Source organism: Notolabrus celidotus, chromosome 2 (assembly GCF_009762535.1).
Source record: "Notolabrus celidotus isolate fNotCel1 chromosome 2, fNotCel1.pri, whole genome shotgun sequence".
NCBI classification, from domain to species: Eukaryota; Metazoa; Chordata; class Actinopteri; order Labriformes; family Labridae; genus Notolabrus; species Notolabrus celidotus.
The window spans coordinates 35853107-35871504 of record NC_048273.1 but is presented as its reverse complement, the minus strand read 5'-3'; the positions used below and the strand labels follow the sequence as shown (position 1 = coordinate 35871504).

General features: G+C 40.4%; 1 protein-coding gene across 4 annotated transcripts in view; it reads right to left on the bottom strand.

Annotated features, from left to right (window-relative positions):
* Positions 1-18398, bottom strand: part of LOC117824954 — a 47200-nt gene that overhangs the window by 9022 nt on the left and 19780 nt on the right. For 3 of the 4 annotated variants that reach the window (XM_034700477.1, XM_034700486.1, XM_034700500.1), the window contains one exon: positions 15292-15840. In XM_034700477.1, coding sequence (XP_034556368.1) covers positions 15292-15840 — 549 coding nt within the window. Of the gene's footprint in view, positions 1-14914; positions 15164-15291; positions 15841-18398 lie in introns of those variants that run through there. The other variant, XM_034700492.1, reaches the window with a different exon arrangement.

Here is an 18398-nt window from a genome sequence, read left to right as displayed (position 1 = left end):
CTCCTCATTTATGGAAGACAAATCAAGACGCAAGTCCGCGGCTTCATCTTCCAAGAGGTCGTCACACTTCATCAGATCGTCTGCCTCCTCTTCAGTTTGACTGGAATCAGACATCTGGTGGACAAAGACAAACATTTTCATTTAATATTCAGAGCAAGGTTCAAATCTTTGCAATCATCACACACTAAAGAAAAACCTGTGGAGTTTGTAACATGCAGTCAAACACCTCAAACATCTTAGAGATCTTATATTTATGAGAATCAGAGAGAGGATACAATGTAATGAAAGCTCTTCTCTACAACTTGCTCTCAAACTTTCTCCACCTGCAGGTCTGAAACACTTCAGTAGTGATGCAGATGCAGGATTTTATTTAGTATTACTGTTATGGATTTGTAAGGTGTTTTAAGTTTGGGGAGGGCTGCTCTGATTCTTTGCTCTAACATGAACTGAAATATTGTAAATTATAATTGATCTCAGATGTTTATTTCCTTGTTTCAGTGGGTATGCATGTGTTAACCCTTAAAACCAAACATTTGACTTCTCTCATATATATCACACAGTATATTTAAAAAGTGATGTTTAAACCCTCTGTGCTGCAGGCTGAGGGGACACAGTCCTGACGGCCTCTTATAGTCACCTTCTTGATGCCGGTGGAGGACGCTCTCCTGCTCTCCTCTGATTGGACGTCATGTGAGATCCTCTCAGAGATGTCTGAGGCAGGAGATGACCACACAGAGGTGGCTATGGACATGCGGTCCTTGTCCAGGGAACTCTGAGACAGAGAGTATAAGCTCTTCTTGTCTTTGAGAGTAGAACTGGGACGGGAGGTGAGGTCTTTGTCCTGGAACAGATCCTCACAGTTCATCAGGTCTTCAATTATCTCAGCTAGGTTTGTGGATAACTCAGGAGGGATGAAGGTTTCCTTCATGCTCTCTGGTTTTTCATCCCTTTCACTGAAATCAGAAATCTGCAGGGGAACCACAAACATTGTTTAAGTTACTGAGGAGGAGAAATACTTTCAAAGTCTTCTTATGGAGTTTAAATAACTACTCATTGTGCAACAGTTACAACAGAGAGGGATTTGATTCATTAGTCAAACATTAGATATTCAAATATTCTTCCATGTCCTTATTCGTCTTCTCTCTGACTCAACAGTTCATTAACAAACATGTAAATAATAAACATAAATACACCCACTCTGAAGTTCAAATCTGATTCACAGCTTCTGATTGAGCTGTGAAGGACAGGGTTGATGAAACCAGGTCCTGATCAAAAACCACTTGACCTAGACTTATCAGGTCTGGACTCCAGCCTGCTCTTAAACCTCCTCCCTCCTGCTGCTTCATATTGACATCCTTCTCTTAAAACCTCTACATCTCTTTCTTTAAACTTTGAACTCAAAAACAGTTTCAAGCTGAAGTGACTGCAGCGAGTACTCACCTGTGTGTGTTCAGACATGTTTTAGATGAGCAGGTGTAACTTTTGTTTTCTGTCTCTTCTTCAATCTCTGATCTCTGATCTCTCTATTCAGGTTTTATCTCTCGTAGTTGTGTATATTTCTCTCTCTCTATCGCTCTCTCTATCTCTCTCTCTCTCTCTCTGGTGTATTTCAGTTGAAATGAGCTCTGCTGTATTCAATCTCCAGTTTTATGCACTCCCAATGAACAATGCCCCTGTGACCCGGGTTCTATACAACAGTCAGGCCCCTGTGACCCGGGTTCTATACAACAGTCAGGCCCCAGTGTTGTGATTGAACTCTGTAGCTGTAGCAACTTGTGCCCACAAACAGCTACAATGTGCACAACCTTTTAACTTATGTTCACAAGTTAATATCTTTTGCACATAGGATTAAAATGAGTGTGTAATATAAGACAAGGCAATTTAAGAAATTCCACTTTTAGAACTTCAGTTTTTATTTGACTCTGTTGAAGTTTCTCAGCTGTAGGAGTCCTGTTGGTAATTTGTTTCCTTTTCTTATTCCCTGTTTACGTTTATTCGCACCAAAAACACCAAGACATGTATGTATAAGACCCTGATTCTGGTTTCTAATGTGTATCATGTGTGCACACGACTCCTTCACACAATGGACCAGACAATAAGTTATTTCTGCAAGCTCGACCTCGCTTAATGTTGTTGTGTTTACGAGCAAATTCAAATAAATATGTGATATAAACACAAAGAAAGAAGGGAAGAGTGCTCAGTGCAGAATCCCACCCCACTATGCCCTCTACTGATATGTCTAGTTGCCTACTCCATGGCTCCTGATGTTCCCTAAAGCCTGAGATAGAAAGTCAGATGGGGAGCAAAACCAGCATAGCACTAGGGTTATCAAGTGGGCTCCTCACTTCACTAACTCTGACGTCCCAGAGCGACCCCCCTCCATGCCAGCTCCCACTGTCCATCATATCCACCAGCAGAACACCCCTAAAACCCAACCCACTGATACTACCTACTCCACCACCTGGCCCCGAGCAGCACCCACCACCTAACACACAACAAGAGGCGTCTGTAGCCAGTTGTTAGAAGACAGGGGAGACAGAGCCAAGATGAGGAGCTGGTCTAGGCTAGAACTCATACCTGCCTGGTTAGGCAGTGTGCTCTACCTCCCCCCTACTGAGTATTTTCCTATTTCTGTTTCGGCCTTCAACTGATGTTATTCCTCCTCAACCAGATCCACTGACTAGTTTTAACTGCTTCGTCTGACATTTCCTTAGCTGTCTTTTGCTAATTCTGTCCACGCACTCCCAGTTCTCCCAGTAATGAGACAGTTGATCTGTATATATATGAAATACACACATTTAAAAATGAAAAGGAAAAGGGTGGGGTGGGGGGCCTGCTTCGATCTGGGGGTTTCTGGGGCTTTTCAGGGCTTGGGGGTGGTTGAGTGGTCCCTGGTTCACCTCTTTCACATTTGAGCTCTTTCTCTTTTCTCTCTGTTGAATGAAAAAAAAAAGGAATGCAAGTACAGGTGGAAAAGCTAGCAACCAGGGGTCAAAAATACATGGTGGGGCACAGGCTTGGCCTAATGGTTAAGTTGTGCACCCATATAGTGGATGGCCCTGGTTCCAGTCCAGTCTGCGTCCTCTTTCCCACGTGTAAACCCCCTGCTTTCTTCAAGTTTCCTCCTCAAGCCCCAAAAATATAACTTAAAAACAATATATGACTAGAAAAATGTATGCCCCCCCCTTACCCCCCAAACATCAAACCTGCATCTCATTCAAGGATGCAAACACAAAGTCAGCTCAACATGAACTGAGTGGCTCTAAATCTGTAACCAAATCCCATTCCCACAGGAAGGCCTGATAAATGAACGTAAACATACATATATGACCGTCTCTGATGTTATACAATGTGTTATACATGTGTTACTAAGCAAAACTCCTGCTGTATAAAACCTCTGAACCATCTGGTGCATGTTCTGAGTCACACTGAGCCTCCTGCTGTGCAGCAGTCTGAAGGCCCACAGACAATAACAGAAGAGACAGTCAGTGCCCTCTGGTGGTCTGAAGAACATCAGTCAGGTTTGTTGTCCTCTTTCTCAGATTACTGGGTAGAGGAGGGGTGATCAAACTTACTGTTAATGCTCAAAAGGATCTTTAAGTTGTATTTTCAAAGTCTAACATAAGGAGAGCATGAGTGGGTGCATCTTATGTCATAATCAATACCTTAGAGTGGTAATATATAGATCATTTTAGAAGATGTGACCATCTTCAAGTGTTTAACAGTTAGTAGAACCTGTCCCAAAATGTGGTTTTACTTCAAAAATTAAACTGACAACATTTTATCACAACTTGATACTCCACAGGTGAAGAGTTTGAGGTTTAACTTTGAATAGCTTGTTTTGTTTTTCCTTGTTTGCTAGTATTTGAAGCCCTAAGCAGACATGCATCCATAAAGTCACTGCTTCTTTCCTCCATAGGTTAGCGCTGTTGCCTCATTGTGAGAAGGTTCCTGGTTTGAATCCCCGGCCTTAAAGGAACCTTTCTGTGCGTTTGAATGTTCTCGGTGACATGGAATTTTCATAGTATTATATATATGTATGTAAGAATGTTTAAGTCTTGTATTCTTCCAGTCTAAGTGTCAGGATCAGAGTAACTTCTCCTATGTCAGCTGTGGCTACGGAGGGGATAGACGAGACAGGGTCAGTGTAGTAATCAAGGTCTCTCCTCCTGTTCCTGTCTTTATCTGTGTGTTGTGACCAACTTACTGTCTCCAGACTAGAGCACAGCTCTTCTTCCCAATTGTTTTGTTTCCTATTGTCCAAATATGGTTATCTAACTGTAGTGTCGTCTTTGGGGGAATAAAGGTACATGCCTGGGGATTTGTCTGACAGAACTGACTTGTCATTGCACTGCACTCCCCTTCTATTATGTTATTTCTCCTTGATCAAGTTCTATATAAACTATTTCAACGTAAGCCGTCAGAGTCTCCTGAGTCTTCTGTGTACAGTGTCCAGTTTATTGATGAATTCCATCACAAATAGGCGTCACAAACGAGAATCTTAACGACAAAGACTGGGAAGTGCAAACTTTTATTTGCTTTTCCCATGTCTGAGTCTGACAAGATCTCAAAGAAACTGTAATAGGGGTTTAGAATTCTAAACTTGACACATAGTGACAGTAGTGAATTGATAATTGCTGTATGTTGACAGATATAAGTTAAGGCGTTATGGAATAAAGGTAAAATGGGATCTACAATTTGTTTAGATGTTGGGCATTGGGCACCCTGTGGGGGTAGTCAAGAGGTCTGAGCCAGCTTCGGGCTGCGACTCGACACAGAAAATATTCAATCTGTGAGTCTTAACCCTTGGGAAAAGTTCTGAGGTGAATCGAATGATTAAAGGGTTCATCTCGTTAAGACAAGACCAGTTGTGATTCTGTGTCCGGGGGAACAATAAGACTCTGCAATGACACGAACTTCAGAGCACTAAAGGGGGTCGATTTTTGGTATAATCCCTCCTATCTAAATAAATTACAAGTCCACTACTAATAACACTACTTACTATGTACGGTACATTAAGTTACATACGTACACTAAGAGAGAGAGAGAAAGTGGATCAAACATAACCGGCCACATAAATGAACAGCATCTGAACTCAAATGAAATGGTTCAAATTGCCTTGAATTCAGAAGAGACTCTGAATGCAGTTGAAGTGTTTATTAAATGTTTTGTGTTTGCTGTGTGTTTTTCCTGGTTTGTGTTGCTATTGTGTTATATGTTCATTATTTACTGCAAGATGTGTAATCATCAGTCCACAACAGCTAATAGACCTCAACATGATAAAGTTAAGAATAAACACACACATGCTAATGATAAATGTGCATGACTTTCTGTTAAAACCACCTCAAATACTACATTGAATTCACATACAATTGACTCGACAACATAGTAGGATCAATCATTCCTCACAGACACGCCTGAGGGCATTGTAAGAAGAGCAGTGAGTGGTCACTTTCTCACCACTCCTAGGTAAATGGATAAAACAAAGATGGCCACATCTCAGGTCATTTGAGTCAAAGAAGATTGAGTTAGCTACTGCTAATATTAAACCACTGAGAGGTGATCCAGAGTGGGATTACAAGTACATGTGTGTAGATCTGTGTGAAAGTGTGGTCTGACGTGGCCTGTAAGAGGTGTGGAGAGAATGGTGAAGAGAGGCGTTGTGAATGGTTGTTGGATGAGTTGAAGACTTTCCTTAATGACAAATCTGAGTTGATATCTATACACAGCGCTGATTACATACTTTCACATGCAGTAGCCATAATCATGAAAAGTTATAAAGTAAGAGTAGAGAGGTATGCACTCGCTGAAGCCTCACATATCACTGGTACTAAAGAGACACATGAAAATGCAGCAGACTACAGTCTGCTCACTGAGGAGAGACACAATCAGACAGATGGACTTAGAAACATAGCTAATCCACCAGATAGATACAAAACATCTAGATTTGATACTCCTATAAACTCTATAGGACGAGTAGCAGTTTTCAGGGCCTGGACTCCATCTGAGGTCAGAGACATAAAACAGTGTGCCCCTAATCCAATCTCTAGTCCTGAAGCCTTCTTAGTTTGGTTAAAACGCACCTGCCACTATTACCACTGCTTAATACCTGATGTAGAGATGCTTTTGAGCCTCACATATGCTGCTGAATGGCCAATGTGTGAGAGCATTTTCAAGTTTCCACATTCACCAGACGGGCAGTGGCCCATGACCATACCTATGAATGAGTGGCTGAATCACAAAGCTGAGAAGTATGTAAGAACATGCACACGTAATTGTAGTCATTTTACTAAAGTAAGACTTTCTTAGTCAGTTTATCTTCAAACATAGCGATACATAAATAACTTGCTGATACATATAAAAAATGTGCCATACTTCCCCCCCTCCTCTTTAGGAGGGGCCTCTCTAAACTGAGCAAAGGGAGGCCATGTAGAAGAAGAATCAAATCCACAGTCAATAAGCAAATATTAACAATAAGATTTTATACTTGTCCTTTTGAAAGATAAATTATGTCAATTAAAGATGATGATGTTAAGATTTAAATTTACAAGAGTGTACCCCAACACCCGGCATCCTAAATGATCCACACTGTAGGTGTTTCAGGCACTCCTATATCAGAGCCAGTTTCCACTGAAGACAATGTTGCTGTGGATTTGATGGGAAAAGATTTTTGTGTGAATTACTTGCTTCGATTCATTGTAGTGAGCTTTATTTAAGAAATACTGTGAGAGAGCCTTTCAAGCAGTTCAATGTTTGCAGTTTGTTCAAAGTTGTGTTTATTACTGGACCTTCCCAAGTTAATGTTGACACATTTGAGATGGCACACGTGCAAAAGTTGCTGAATCATCATCTTTAGTGTGTTTCATTGATGTCTGTATGAGGCCTGTACTGTATTGCTGTTGCATAGTTGCCATTAATCAAACAGAGGAGTGTAAATAACTTTCTGATGCATTTATCAGCTGACATGTGAGCAATCAGTATGTGTGTCTGTAAGGGTGTGCTTTAGCAGTCAAACTGTCTGAAAATAAATAAATAAAAAGTTTTAGGAACACTGAGGCTCCTCTAAATATCACTCTGGCTGTTACAGCTGGTTTGAACCCAAACATGTGAGTGAACTGGTTAAACAATGCTTTCTGTGAGACAGGCTTTATCAGCTGCTCAGACTTAAACCATAACAACCTTGGGGATGAAATATTTACTTTACAATTGACAGAGCCTCTGATTTTACATATGAATTCTTTTGTTTCAGCAGTTTGGACACCTATCTAAGCGTTTTGAAGTCCCTATAACAAAACAAAAAATGTAAAAACAAATGTAAAAAATCTATGATTTGTGACATCTGGTTGGCCTAATATTGTGAAATTCAAGCTAATGCTAAACCAAAAAAAGGTTATGATAATATTGCATATAATAATATTTGGTTAAGAAATTCTGATCCATATAAAACCTATTATTGGAGTTGAAAGGGTTAATCCCTCCCTCTTTAATCAAAGTGTGTTGGTTCAAACTTCTAGACTGTATATCACTCTTATTTTGCCTTCTGTAAACTTTTGGAGTCTAGAAATATATGTTTATGATTTCTGACCAAATATTAGGTTGTGTCCATTCGAAACACACTGACCTCAACAATCAGGCTAAGTCCTTAAAATATTTTGATGGGAGGACCAATGTCCACAGGGACAAGTCAACCTTTGACACCCCATAAAGTAACACTGTTATGGACTGATGTTTTTGGGTCTGATTTTTTTCATCATGTAACTGAACAACTAAAGTTTCATTTGCAGGTATCTGACCAGCTTCCAGAACCCTTTTCATCCTTCTCTGTGTGGAGATTATGTACTAATCAAGTCCTTGGACAAGGTCTCTGTTCTGATTTTCCTTCCAGTTGGAAAGGTCCATTCCAGGTGTTACTGGTCACCCGAACTGCTCTAAAGGTCAAGGGCAGGGCAAAATGGGTGCACACATCCCGGTGCTGGCTGGCACCTTCAGGAGAGGGGGCTCAATCCTCTGAGGAGGACTGACATTCCTCCTCCCCCTCGTGGTGGTGAACCCTGACCGAGGGTTCAACAGAACGAGAGTGGCAATCCTGACCTGGAGGTCAGGTAGAGAGGCACCGATGTGCCTCACTCTCAGTTCCAGGAGCATGATGCTGACAGAAAGCAGCCCCTTGCACAGGTTAAAGAGAGTGGTGCTGAAGGAAAGCAGCCCCACAAGTGTGTGTCTTTAAGATAAAGAAAAGGTGTGAGCCACAGTGAGAAGGAAGCTGCAGTGGCTATTCCTAAATCCACAAGTAACGTAAGACACACCTTTCTAACACACAGTTTGGATATGAGAAGAAAAAAAGTGAAAAAACATGACTATGTGAGAGGTAAAGGGAGAAAGCCCAACAAGAATAACAAGGAGGTGACTAGTGACTCTGTTTCTGTTCCACCTGTTTCTGTTCCACCTGTTTCTGTTCCACCTGTTTCTGATCCACCTCTCTACAGAGCCAAAAGAGAGGTGAACCCAGTGTCTGTCCGGTGTAACAGAAGTCTATCAAACTTCATTAAAGACTCAATGATCTAAATGCTTAGACCAAAATAAAATCTCATCTTACATACTTTCCTCTCTTCAAATGAAATGTCCTCATTTCACAAGTTATGAAAAATAAAATCTCAACCAACAGTAAAACCCATTAAGACTTGTAAACAGAATAACAAGTCAAGAACAACCAGGCAATGCACATGCGTTAATTCAAATATGCATAGAGACCAAAACATGGCATGAATTCTTCAAACACAAAACTTGTACCTTTTTGTTTTCTCTCTTGTTTGTATATCACTCACATGAAGATTTAGCACAAACTTGTAAGTTCAAAGTAACGGTATACCTCCCAAAAAAAATACACCTGTATCATTGTTTAGTCAACGGTAGAGAAAAATTGCAAAAACCAAATCTAATCAAATCACAAGTTTTCATTTGTTTACTCTATATATATATATATATATATATATATATATATATATATATATTTTTTTTTTTTCTTTAATTTTCTTTTTTTTGTCCTTGTTTCAATCAGTAGTCCATGGCCCATAACTCACTGCAAAAAATGCTGTGGTCTCCTAACAATCCGTCCAGTGCGAGTGGTAGGTCACCAACATGTGTCCCACAAGGCAGTACAGGAGGATCAAACCACCTTGGGTGAACAGGGGAGACCTGACCAGAAGGCCTTCGAAGCAGTGGAACAGAGGGGCAGGCAGGGGCAGATGACTGTCCAGAGTCAGTATTAGAGTGCAAGGGGAGTGAACCAAAACAGTCGGTATGTTCTTTACAAAAACGTGTGACTCAGTAGACCCCGATATTCTTGTGTCTGGTGAAAAGTTACAAATTGTAAAATAATTTAAATACCTTGGTCTTACTCTTGACTCCAACCTTAATTTCAGAGCGCATGTAAAAAAATTCTGTAAACAGGTCAAATTTAATCTTGCCAACTTCAGATTCATCAGAAACTCAATGTCCACTGAAGCAGCCAAGATGTACATGCATTCAATGATTTTCACTCACATGACCTACTGCTTAACAAGCTGGTCTCAAGCTAGTCATGCCACGGTGAAACCATTAAAGACCCTGTATAAACAGACACTTAAGGTTCTAGACAAACGACCAAGGACATTCCACCACTGCGAAATTTTAAAGAAATACAACCTCCTAAGTTGGGAAAACATGGTAATGCACATAAATGCCCATCTCCTTTACAAAAGCACACATGGCATGGCTCCCCCACCACTTAGCGATTTTGTTAGCATCCAAACTAATCCGCATCACACTACGAAAGGAGTCACAAGAAGGGACTGTGTTATTCCACTTAGAAAAAGTGCTTTTAGTCAATCAGCCTTCTCCATCAGAGCATCACGAGAATGGAACAACATACCAACCTCTATCAGAGAGCTCAACACATACCGGTCATTTAGTTTTCATTTGAAGCAGCAGCTCATAAGCAACCAAATCTGTCAGCACTAAACACATCTCCCCCTCCTGCTGCCACCTTGTGTCGGCCATCTGTGAATTTGTCCTGTTTTTTTTTTTCCTTAACATACTGTTGCTTGCTTGTGTTGTCTATTCGTTGTGCTCACCTGTCGCTCAGTCTATATGTTGCCTCATTTGATCTGCATGCAGCTAGTTTAATGATTGGTAATCACTGCCAGATGCAAATATGTACAGCAATGTTAAATGTTGTCCTGTTGTGTCTGCACGTGTCTTCTTTAACATTTCCTTATTGCTGCTCCCTGATTGTCTTGCTCCATGTATTTTGTCCATGGACACTTTCTCAAAAACTGTCATATCATGTCCTTATGTAGCTTTAAGTCATTTTTAATCGTATGGTGCTATTTGTACTTTTCTTTTCTTCTCTTTTTTGTTTGTTTGTTTGTGTTTTGGTCTCTCCTCTACCTTCTTACTTTGATTTGATTTTACTCAATTTTATCTTTGTTTAACCATGATTTTTTTAGGGAGCCTTTTTAACATCTGGCAAGGGACTACGGATGTAAACTAGCCTTTTGGCTAACTCTGGCATATTTACAGAAATGTTAATTCATATGCATGGTCATTTTAAATAATAAATAAATAAATAAACCAGACAAAGATGTATACCTGGGGTATGTGTCCACAGTCAAGGGGGGAACTGTCCAATTCACTGGTGCTGAAGTTGTGTCCCAGGCAGATCTAAAAGGTTTTAATCGGTCATAGTGAAGAACTTTGAATCCAGCTTGAGGGCGTCTCAAGTCTAAAAGAGTATAGATGAGTCCCTCGTTCTCTGATGAAACAACCTTGTAGGGTCCAATCCAGTTTGGCTCAAGTTTCTGTCTCTGTGTAGTATGATACACTGTCATTTAAGATGGTTAAAGCTTCCATGTACAATTGTTCTGTTATGATTTCTGATTAGAAAACGCCTCCACAAGACAGTTCTGACTATATTCCACCTGTTTATACTCATGAGTTGCAGAATGTTTCTCTATGCTTTAATGGAGTGGGTTACTGACGAGCTAAATTTGGGTGAGGGTTCTTGTAATTCAGTGGTAAATGTTAGCCTTAGACAACAGCCTCTCCCAGAAAGAGTATATCTAATTTGTGGTGATAAAGCTTATAGGTGCATGCCATACACTAGGCTGAGGGGAGTGTGCTATTTAGCTTATTTAGTCCCTATGATTCGAGAGGTGGACTCACAGGAACTTGCAGTCCTGCATTCCCCTCCACTGAGACAGAGAAGAGAGCTCTCAGGGTTCCAAAAGGTTGCGAGTGTCTTTCTGCCATCTTAGTGTGTATATGTGTCCCAACAGGGGCGGACTGGCCATCGGGTGTTCCAGGAGTTTTCCCGGTGGGCACAATGGAGGGTAAATTATCAACTGTTTCCTAAACTGGGCACTGACTGTATTGTTCAGGAGGATGAAGATGATTGGGCAGTCGTAGAGCAAGCATGTACGACTACGGTAACTCTCCCAGGCCGGCCCGGGGAAATGTGCTGGGCCTGTGTCCTGTCCAGGAGAGTTACCGTAGTTACCAAGGCAAGACGCAGGTTGCAGACAAAACAAAATAAACACAGTGCTCAGCTGCAGACTAAACGCAACGGAGAGATGACCTGATGATTGATTGGCCCAGTGGCTTGTCTGTCAAGAATACCTGGCTCAATGGCCCTATGAGAGGCAACAGAGGTCCAGGAGGTCTCATACTTTCTCACCAAGTTGCACATCTACAAGCTTACAACTCACATGTTGCAATGTGATGTGTTTTGAGTATGTAGATCTGCTATTTTCAGAGTTTTTGATCATTTCAACCTATAATGAAATCTCCCAAATCAGGTCACCAGAGTTTAAGTGTCAACATGCACCTTTTTAGTGCCCACAGTCCAATTTGGTTCATGAAGGACATTGATCTAACAACTTGAATAATATATGCTATATATGTATGCTTTACATTTTTTTCAGTCAGTTGTTATGGTTTATTGTCCTTTCAACAGTTTCACATTATATACAGTAGCTAAATTAATAAAACACTGATTAACTGTTACAATAAAACATCTGCACATATTATGCAGATATATGGTCAATAGGTACATTATGTTGAGCTGTACTGTCTGTTAAAATAAAATTCTAAGTGTTTGTCCATTTTTCAGATCATTATATTATTGTTTTCTATACTTTAGTCAACTAGCCACAGTTCTGATTGCATGCAGACTCATTTTTTGCATGTAATCTTGTTCAAACTTCACCTATTCCAGACTATTCCTCTACTTTTCATGTCCGATTTGTGATAGGCAGCATGCAGCCTGTGGAGATGATCTCCCCAGAGAGCCCAGCAGCCCAGTGAGCCCACCCATAAATGATTTCACCTGTCCCATCCCAGACACCCTTCAGCAATTTTTAAACCATCACCCTCAACAAATAACAAAGAACTCCAAATGGCAGAAAGTTTTCTGATGTATGGCTTTGCACTGTATAGTTATCATTTATTTATTAAAGGCTCCAGAATATAAAGGAATATTGTTTAGTATAGTGGTGTTATTAAGAGAGACCATAACAACACTGGGAAGCTTGTTCAGTGACAGACTTCTTCACCCGCAGTGTCTCATGGAGAGATACCACAGGTCTTTTCTTCCTGCAGTGGTCAGACTTATAATCAATAACAATAACCTCACCAAAACGGATTCAGGTGCAATAGCCCCCCGTCTATTTATTAACGTGCAATAACTACTTCATCCCTCTCTTCTTACATGTGCAGTACTTTTTTCTCTACCCATCTTCTCAGTTCTGTATATTGTTTTTTACCTTACAAGTCTGTGCACATTTTTCACTGCATCGCTGGTTTTGTAAATATTTGTAAATTTAATTATTTAGTTTTGTATATATGTTTGTGAGATATGCTTATTTTACTTCTTTAATTTTAATTGCTAATAACTTTTAATAATTGCTATATATGCTCTTGTTTACTTACTTTATGCTGTTTTGCACTGTCTACTCTGCTGCTGTAACACTTTAAATTTCCCCGTTTTGGGACTAATAAAGTAATATCTTATCTTATCTTGTTTATATGTTTAAAGAACACCTTCTCACCAGGGGATTGGAGAGGGAAGAGGAAGTACCACACACAGTATTAAAGAGAGATGGGAAAAAGAATCCAATGATAAAATAACTGAACAGCAATGGGAAAACATATGCAAAATCATCTTTTCCACTTCTTGTTCTATGTACTGGCGTGATGTGGTTGGAAGAATCTTGTACGATATTTCATTACTCCTAAACTGGAAAGGTACTCTGTATCTAGGAGCCCTACAGGAGGAGAAATTGGGGAGTGATGGGGCAGACCACCACCATATTTTTAAATGTTAAATATTTTGGAGTATCATGAAGCAGATTCTGGGATTGTCATTTCTATTAACTTCTGTTTCTCTTTATTTGTGTGACCCACCAGATGACATAACAGGAGACACTCAATATCTCTTGAAAATATTTGTTGTTGCTGCTAAAAAAGGAATCACTCATAAATGGTTCCAGGCAGATCCACCTATGGGACAGAATTGTCTGAATATGACTTTCCTGCTGAGATTAAGAAGAGATTTTTACATTACAAGGTGGGAAAATGGAAACTCTATTTTTTAGAATAGAAGGTGTGAATGGTGGCTGCTCCCCTCCTTCTTACTGCTGAAAACATTGTTGACCTCCATCTTATTGTATTCTATGATAATGAGGCAAACTTAAAGTTTACACACATGCTGCACACATCTTATGACTGAGGAAGTTCTCTAGAACTGTGAAGATTACAAAGACTAGCAACCACTAGTCACATTTTAATTACATACAACGTTTTAGTCATTTTATTGATTTGCATTATCCAAAGTTTGTGTTCAAATGTTTAAATGGTCTTACCCCTCAACCTTTCTGCAAATACATAAAGAGACTACAGGGCTGCAGCAGATCCACCAGAGCAGCTTTAAGTGGCGCCTGTAAAGTCTCATTCTGCAGAACATCATTTTCTCAAACAGCTCTCTCTGTGAAAGGAGTTAAAGCCTGGAACTCTCTTCCTGATAACTTAAACCTCATTACAAACTTCACCAGGTTCAAGACCGTCACCAAATCCTGGTTCATTCAGCAACAAACCTGCACTCATGTCGAATTTTTCAGCATGTTCTGTCATTGCCAAATGTGTGTTTTATTGTATCATGCTGTACTTATAATACCTTTTCTTTTTTATTTTAAATTACTGTTTTAATATTTTACTCCCTTAAAAATCCAATGTGGCCAAGCTGTCGTCTCTGATGGACATTTCTTTTCTATATATATTCTTGTTGAAATTCTTGTACTGTACACCTTCTTGTTTGCTGCTGTAACTCCATGAATTTCCCCGTTGTTGGACGAATAAGGGAGTAGCTTATCTTAAACCCTTCTAGGGACGGTGTTGTAAATTAGCATTTGCTACAAATATTATGATACTTGCATGGGATGGCTGTTCACAGTTTGTCTATGTATCTGTCCCTAACAAATAAACCATAAATGAATAAAGAAATGATGTTGATGTTTGTGTTTTATTTCTTTTGTTATGTAAAAGGAAAAAAAAAAACAAGATAAAATTGATGTGTTAAAAAAAAGAACACCTTCTCTGCAAAGCTAAAGAATGCAGCCGAGAAATAAACTTGAAACACATGAATAAAGATGAAATGATGGTGAAAACTGTCATTTGTTTGACCTCTTGACCTCTGGTGATAATAAACTCTTTGCCTTTATGTTTTCCTGACACCACAACATCTCTAACTTGGACAGGAATCATGAGATTTGCTCAGAAGAAACGACACACCCCACTGTGGGCTGTTTTACCTCAGACATTGTGTTGTACTGTTTTAGTAACAACCTGGTACATGAAAGTGTAAAACTGCAACCTTCAGAGCTTGGATATCAATATTTTTATTGATATATGCAGAAAGAGACAGTCTGAGAGGAATGGAGGGTCGGGGTGACTGGAAAAAGGAGAGAGTTGCGGAGGAGGGAGTGAAATGGAAGAGGGGGGGTTATGGGTGGGTTCATGGGATTCAGCTCACTGCTCCACACCAGCTGAATGAAGACAGCGTGACATGTTGTTCTGCATGCGTCTTTTTCTGCCCATTCTCCATCTTATCTTGCTTCAGCTTCTTCTTTTTCTTTATGGGGAAGACATAAAAAACATTTAGAACAGTTGTATAAAAAAACACACTTCATATCATCTGGCTCATTTCAGCCCATCGCCCTCATTGATCCCCAGACAATCTGCTAATAAATGCATCTTTACCTTTGAGAAGATGCGTCTGAAGAATCCTATGAATCCATTGCCCTTCTTCATCTTTGTCTCAGCCTTGACTTCTCCTATGTCCTCTTCAATAGAGGAGCAAGTCTCTGGAGGACAGTCTGAGATCTTCATGTTCTGTCCAGTGCTCACATCAGCCTCAACGGGGTGGATTTTGTCCGTCTTCAATCTGAAGAGCCTCCCCCTGGTGGAGATAGTGGTCTTGGAGCTGGCAGGGGTCACTGGGTCACTTTGTTCTGGTTGTTTGACCTCTCCTGCCTCTGCTTCCTCCTGGGGTGATGAATCTTTGTCATATGAGGGTCTTGGAGAAGAACTTATCACCTCCACTTGGATCACAGATCCAGCCGTTGTTTGGCTCTGAGGTGAGGGGATTTTATCCTCCTGAAGTGAAGAGGGACTCGATCTGCCAAAGTTTGGAGATTGGACTTTATCTTCTGTCTCCTCTTGATGGACTTCTTGTTCCTCAACAGGAACTTTGATGGCTGCCTTTTTCTGCACATTCTCCATCTTATCCTGCTTCAGCTTCTTCTCGTTCTTTATGGGGAAGACATAAAAAACATTTAGAACAGTTGTATCAAAAAACACACTTCATATCATCTGGCTCATTTCAGCCCATTGCCCTCATTGATCCCCAGACAATCTGCTAATAAATGCATCTTTACCTTTGAGAAGATGCTTCTGAAGAATCTTATGAAACCATTGCCCTTCTTTGTCTTTGTCTCAGCACTGACTTTTCTTGGCACCTCTTCAATAGAGGTCTGTCCAGTGCTGACATCAACTTCATCTGGGTGGATTTTATTCGTCTTCATCCATCTGAAGAACTTCCCCCTGGTGGAGATGGTGGTCTTGGAGCTGGCAGGAGCAGGGTCACTTTGTTCTGTTCGTTTGACCTCTCCTGCCTCTGCTTCCTCCTGGTGTGATGGATGTTCATCATCCGAGGGTCTTGAATATAAACCTCTCACCATGGTCCTGCTGTCCCAGCTGAGGGAACCCCAAGATAGAGTGTGAGAGCGCTCCTCATTTATGGAAGACAAATCAAGACGCAAGTCCGTGGCTTCATCTTCCAAGAGGTCATCACACTTCATCAGATCGTTTGCCTCTTCATCAGTTTGATTGGAATCAGACATCTGGTGGACAAAGACAAACATTTGCATTTAATATTCAGAGCAAGGTTCAAATCTTTGCAATCATCACACACTAAAGAAAAACCTGTGGAGTTTGTAACATGCAGTCAAACACCTCAAACATCTTAGAGATCTTATATTTATGAGAATCAGAGAGAGGATACAATGTAATGAAAGCTCTTCTCTACAACTTGCTCTCAAACTTTCTCCACCTGCAGGTCTGAAACACTTCAGTAGTGATGCAGATGCAGGATTTTATTTTGTATTACTGTTATGGATTTGTAAGGTGTTTTGAGTTTGGGGAGGGCTGCTCTGATTCTTTGCTCTAACATGAACTTAAATATTGTAAATTATAATTGATCTCAGATGTTTATTTCCTTGTTTCAGTGGGTATGCATGTGTTAACCCTTAAAACCAAACATTTGACTTCTCTCATATATATCACACAGTATATTTAAAAAGTGATGTTTAAACCCTCTGTGCTGCAGGCTGAGGGGACACAGTCCTGACGGCTTCTTATAGTCACCTTCTTGATGACGGTGGAGGACGCTCTCCTGCTCTCCTCTGATTGGACGTCATGTGAGATCCTCTCAGAGATGTCTGAGGCAGGAGATGACCACACAGAGGTGGCTATGGACACGCGGTCCTTGTCCAGGGAACTCTGAGACAGAGAGTATAAGCTCTTCTTGTCTTTGAGAGTAGAACTGGGACAGGAGGTGAGGTCTTTGTCCTGGAACAGATCCTCACAGTTCATCAGGTCTTCAATTATCTCAGCTAGGCTTGTGGATAACTCAGGAGGGATGAAGGTTTCCTTCATGCTCTCTGGTTTTTCATCCCTTTCACTGAAATCAGAAATCTGCAGGGGAACCACAAACATTGTTTAAGTTACTGAGGAGGAGAAATACTTTCAAAGTCTTCTTATTGAGTTTAAATAACTACTCATTGTGCAACAGTTACAACAGAGAGGGATTTGATTCATTAGTCAAACATTAGATATTCAAATATTCTTCCATGTCCTTATTCGTCTTCTCTCTGACTCAACAGTTCATTAACAAACATGTAAATAATAAACATAAATACACCCACTCTGAAGTTCAAATCTGATTCACAGCTTCTGATTGAGCTGTGAAGGACAGGGCTGATGAAACCAGGTCCTGATCAAAACCACTTCACCTAGACTTATCAGGTCTGGACTCCAGCCTGCTCTTAAACCTCCTCCCTCCTGCTGCTTCATATTGACATCCTTCTCTTAAAACCTCTACATCTCTTTCTTTAAACTTTGAACTCAAAAACAGTTTCAAGCTGAAGTGACTGCAGCGAGTACTCACCTGTGTCTGTTCAGACATGTTTTAGATGAGCAGGTGTAACTTTCGTTTTCTGTCTCTTCTTCGATCTCTGATCTCTGATCTCTCTAGCTTCAGGTTTTATCTCTCGTAGTTGTGTATATTTCTCTCTCTCTATCGCTCTCTCTCTCTATCTCTCTCTCTCTCTCTCTGGGGTATTTCAGTTGAAATGAGCTCTGCTGTATTCAATCTCCAGTTTTATGCACTCCCAATGAACAATGCCCCTGTGACCCGGGTTCTATACAACAGTCAGGCCCCTGTGACCCGGGTTCTATACAACAGTCAGGCCCCAGTGTTGTGATTGAACTCTGTAGCTGTAGCAACTTGTGCCCACAAACAGCTACAATGTGCACAACCTTTAACTTATGTTCACAAGTTAATATCTGTTGCACATAGGATTAAAATGAGTGTGTAATATAAGACAAGGCAATTTAAGAAATTCCACTTTTAGAACTTCAGTTTTTATTTGACTCTGTTGAAGTTTCTCAGCTGTAGGAGTCCTGTTGGTAATTTGTTTCCTTTTCTTATTCCCTGTTTACGTTTATTCGCACCAAAAACACCAAGACGTGTATGTATAAGACCCTAATTCTGGTTTCTAATGTGTATCATGTGTGCACACGACTCC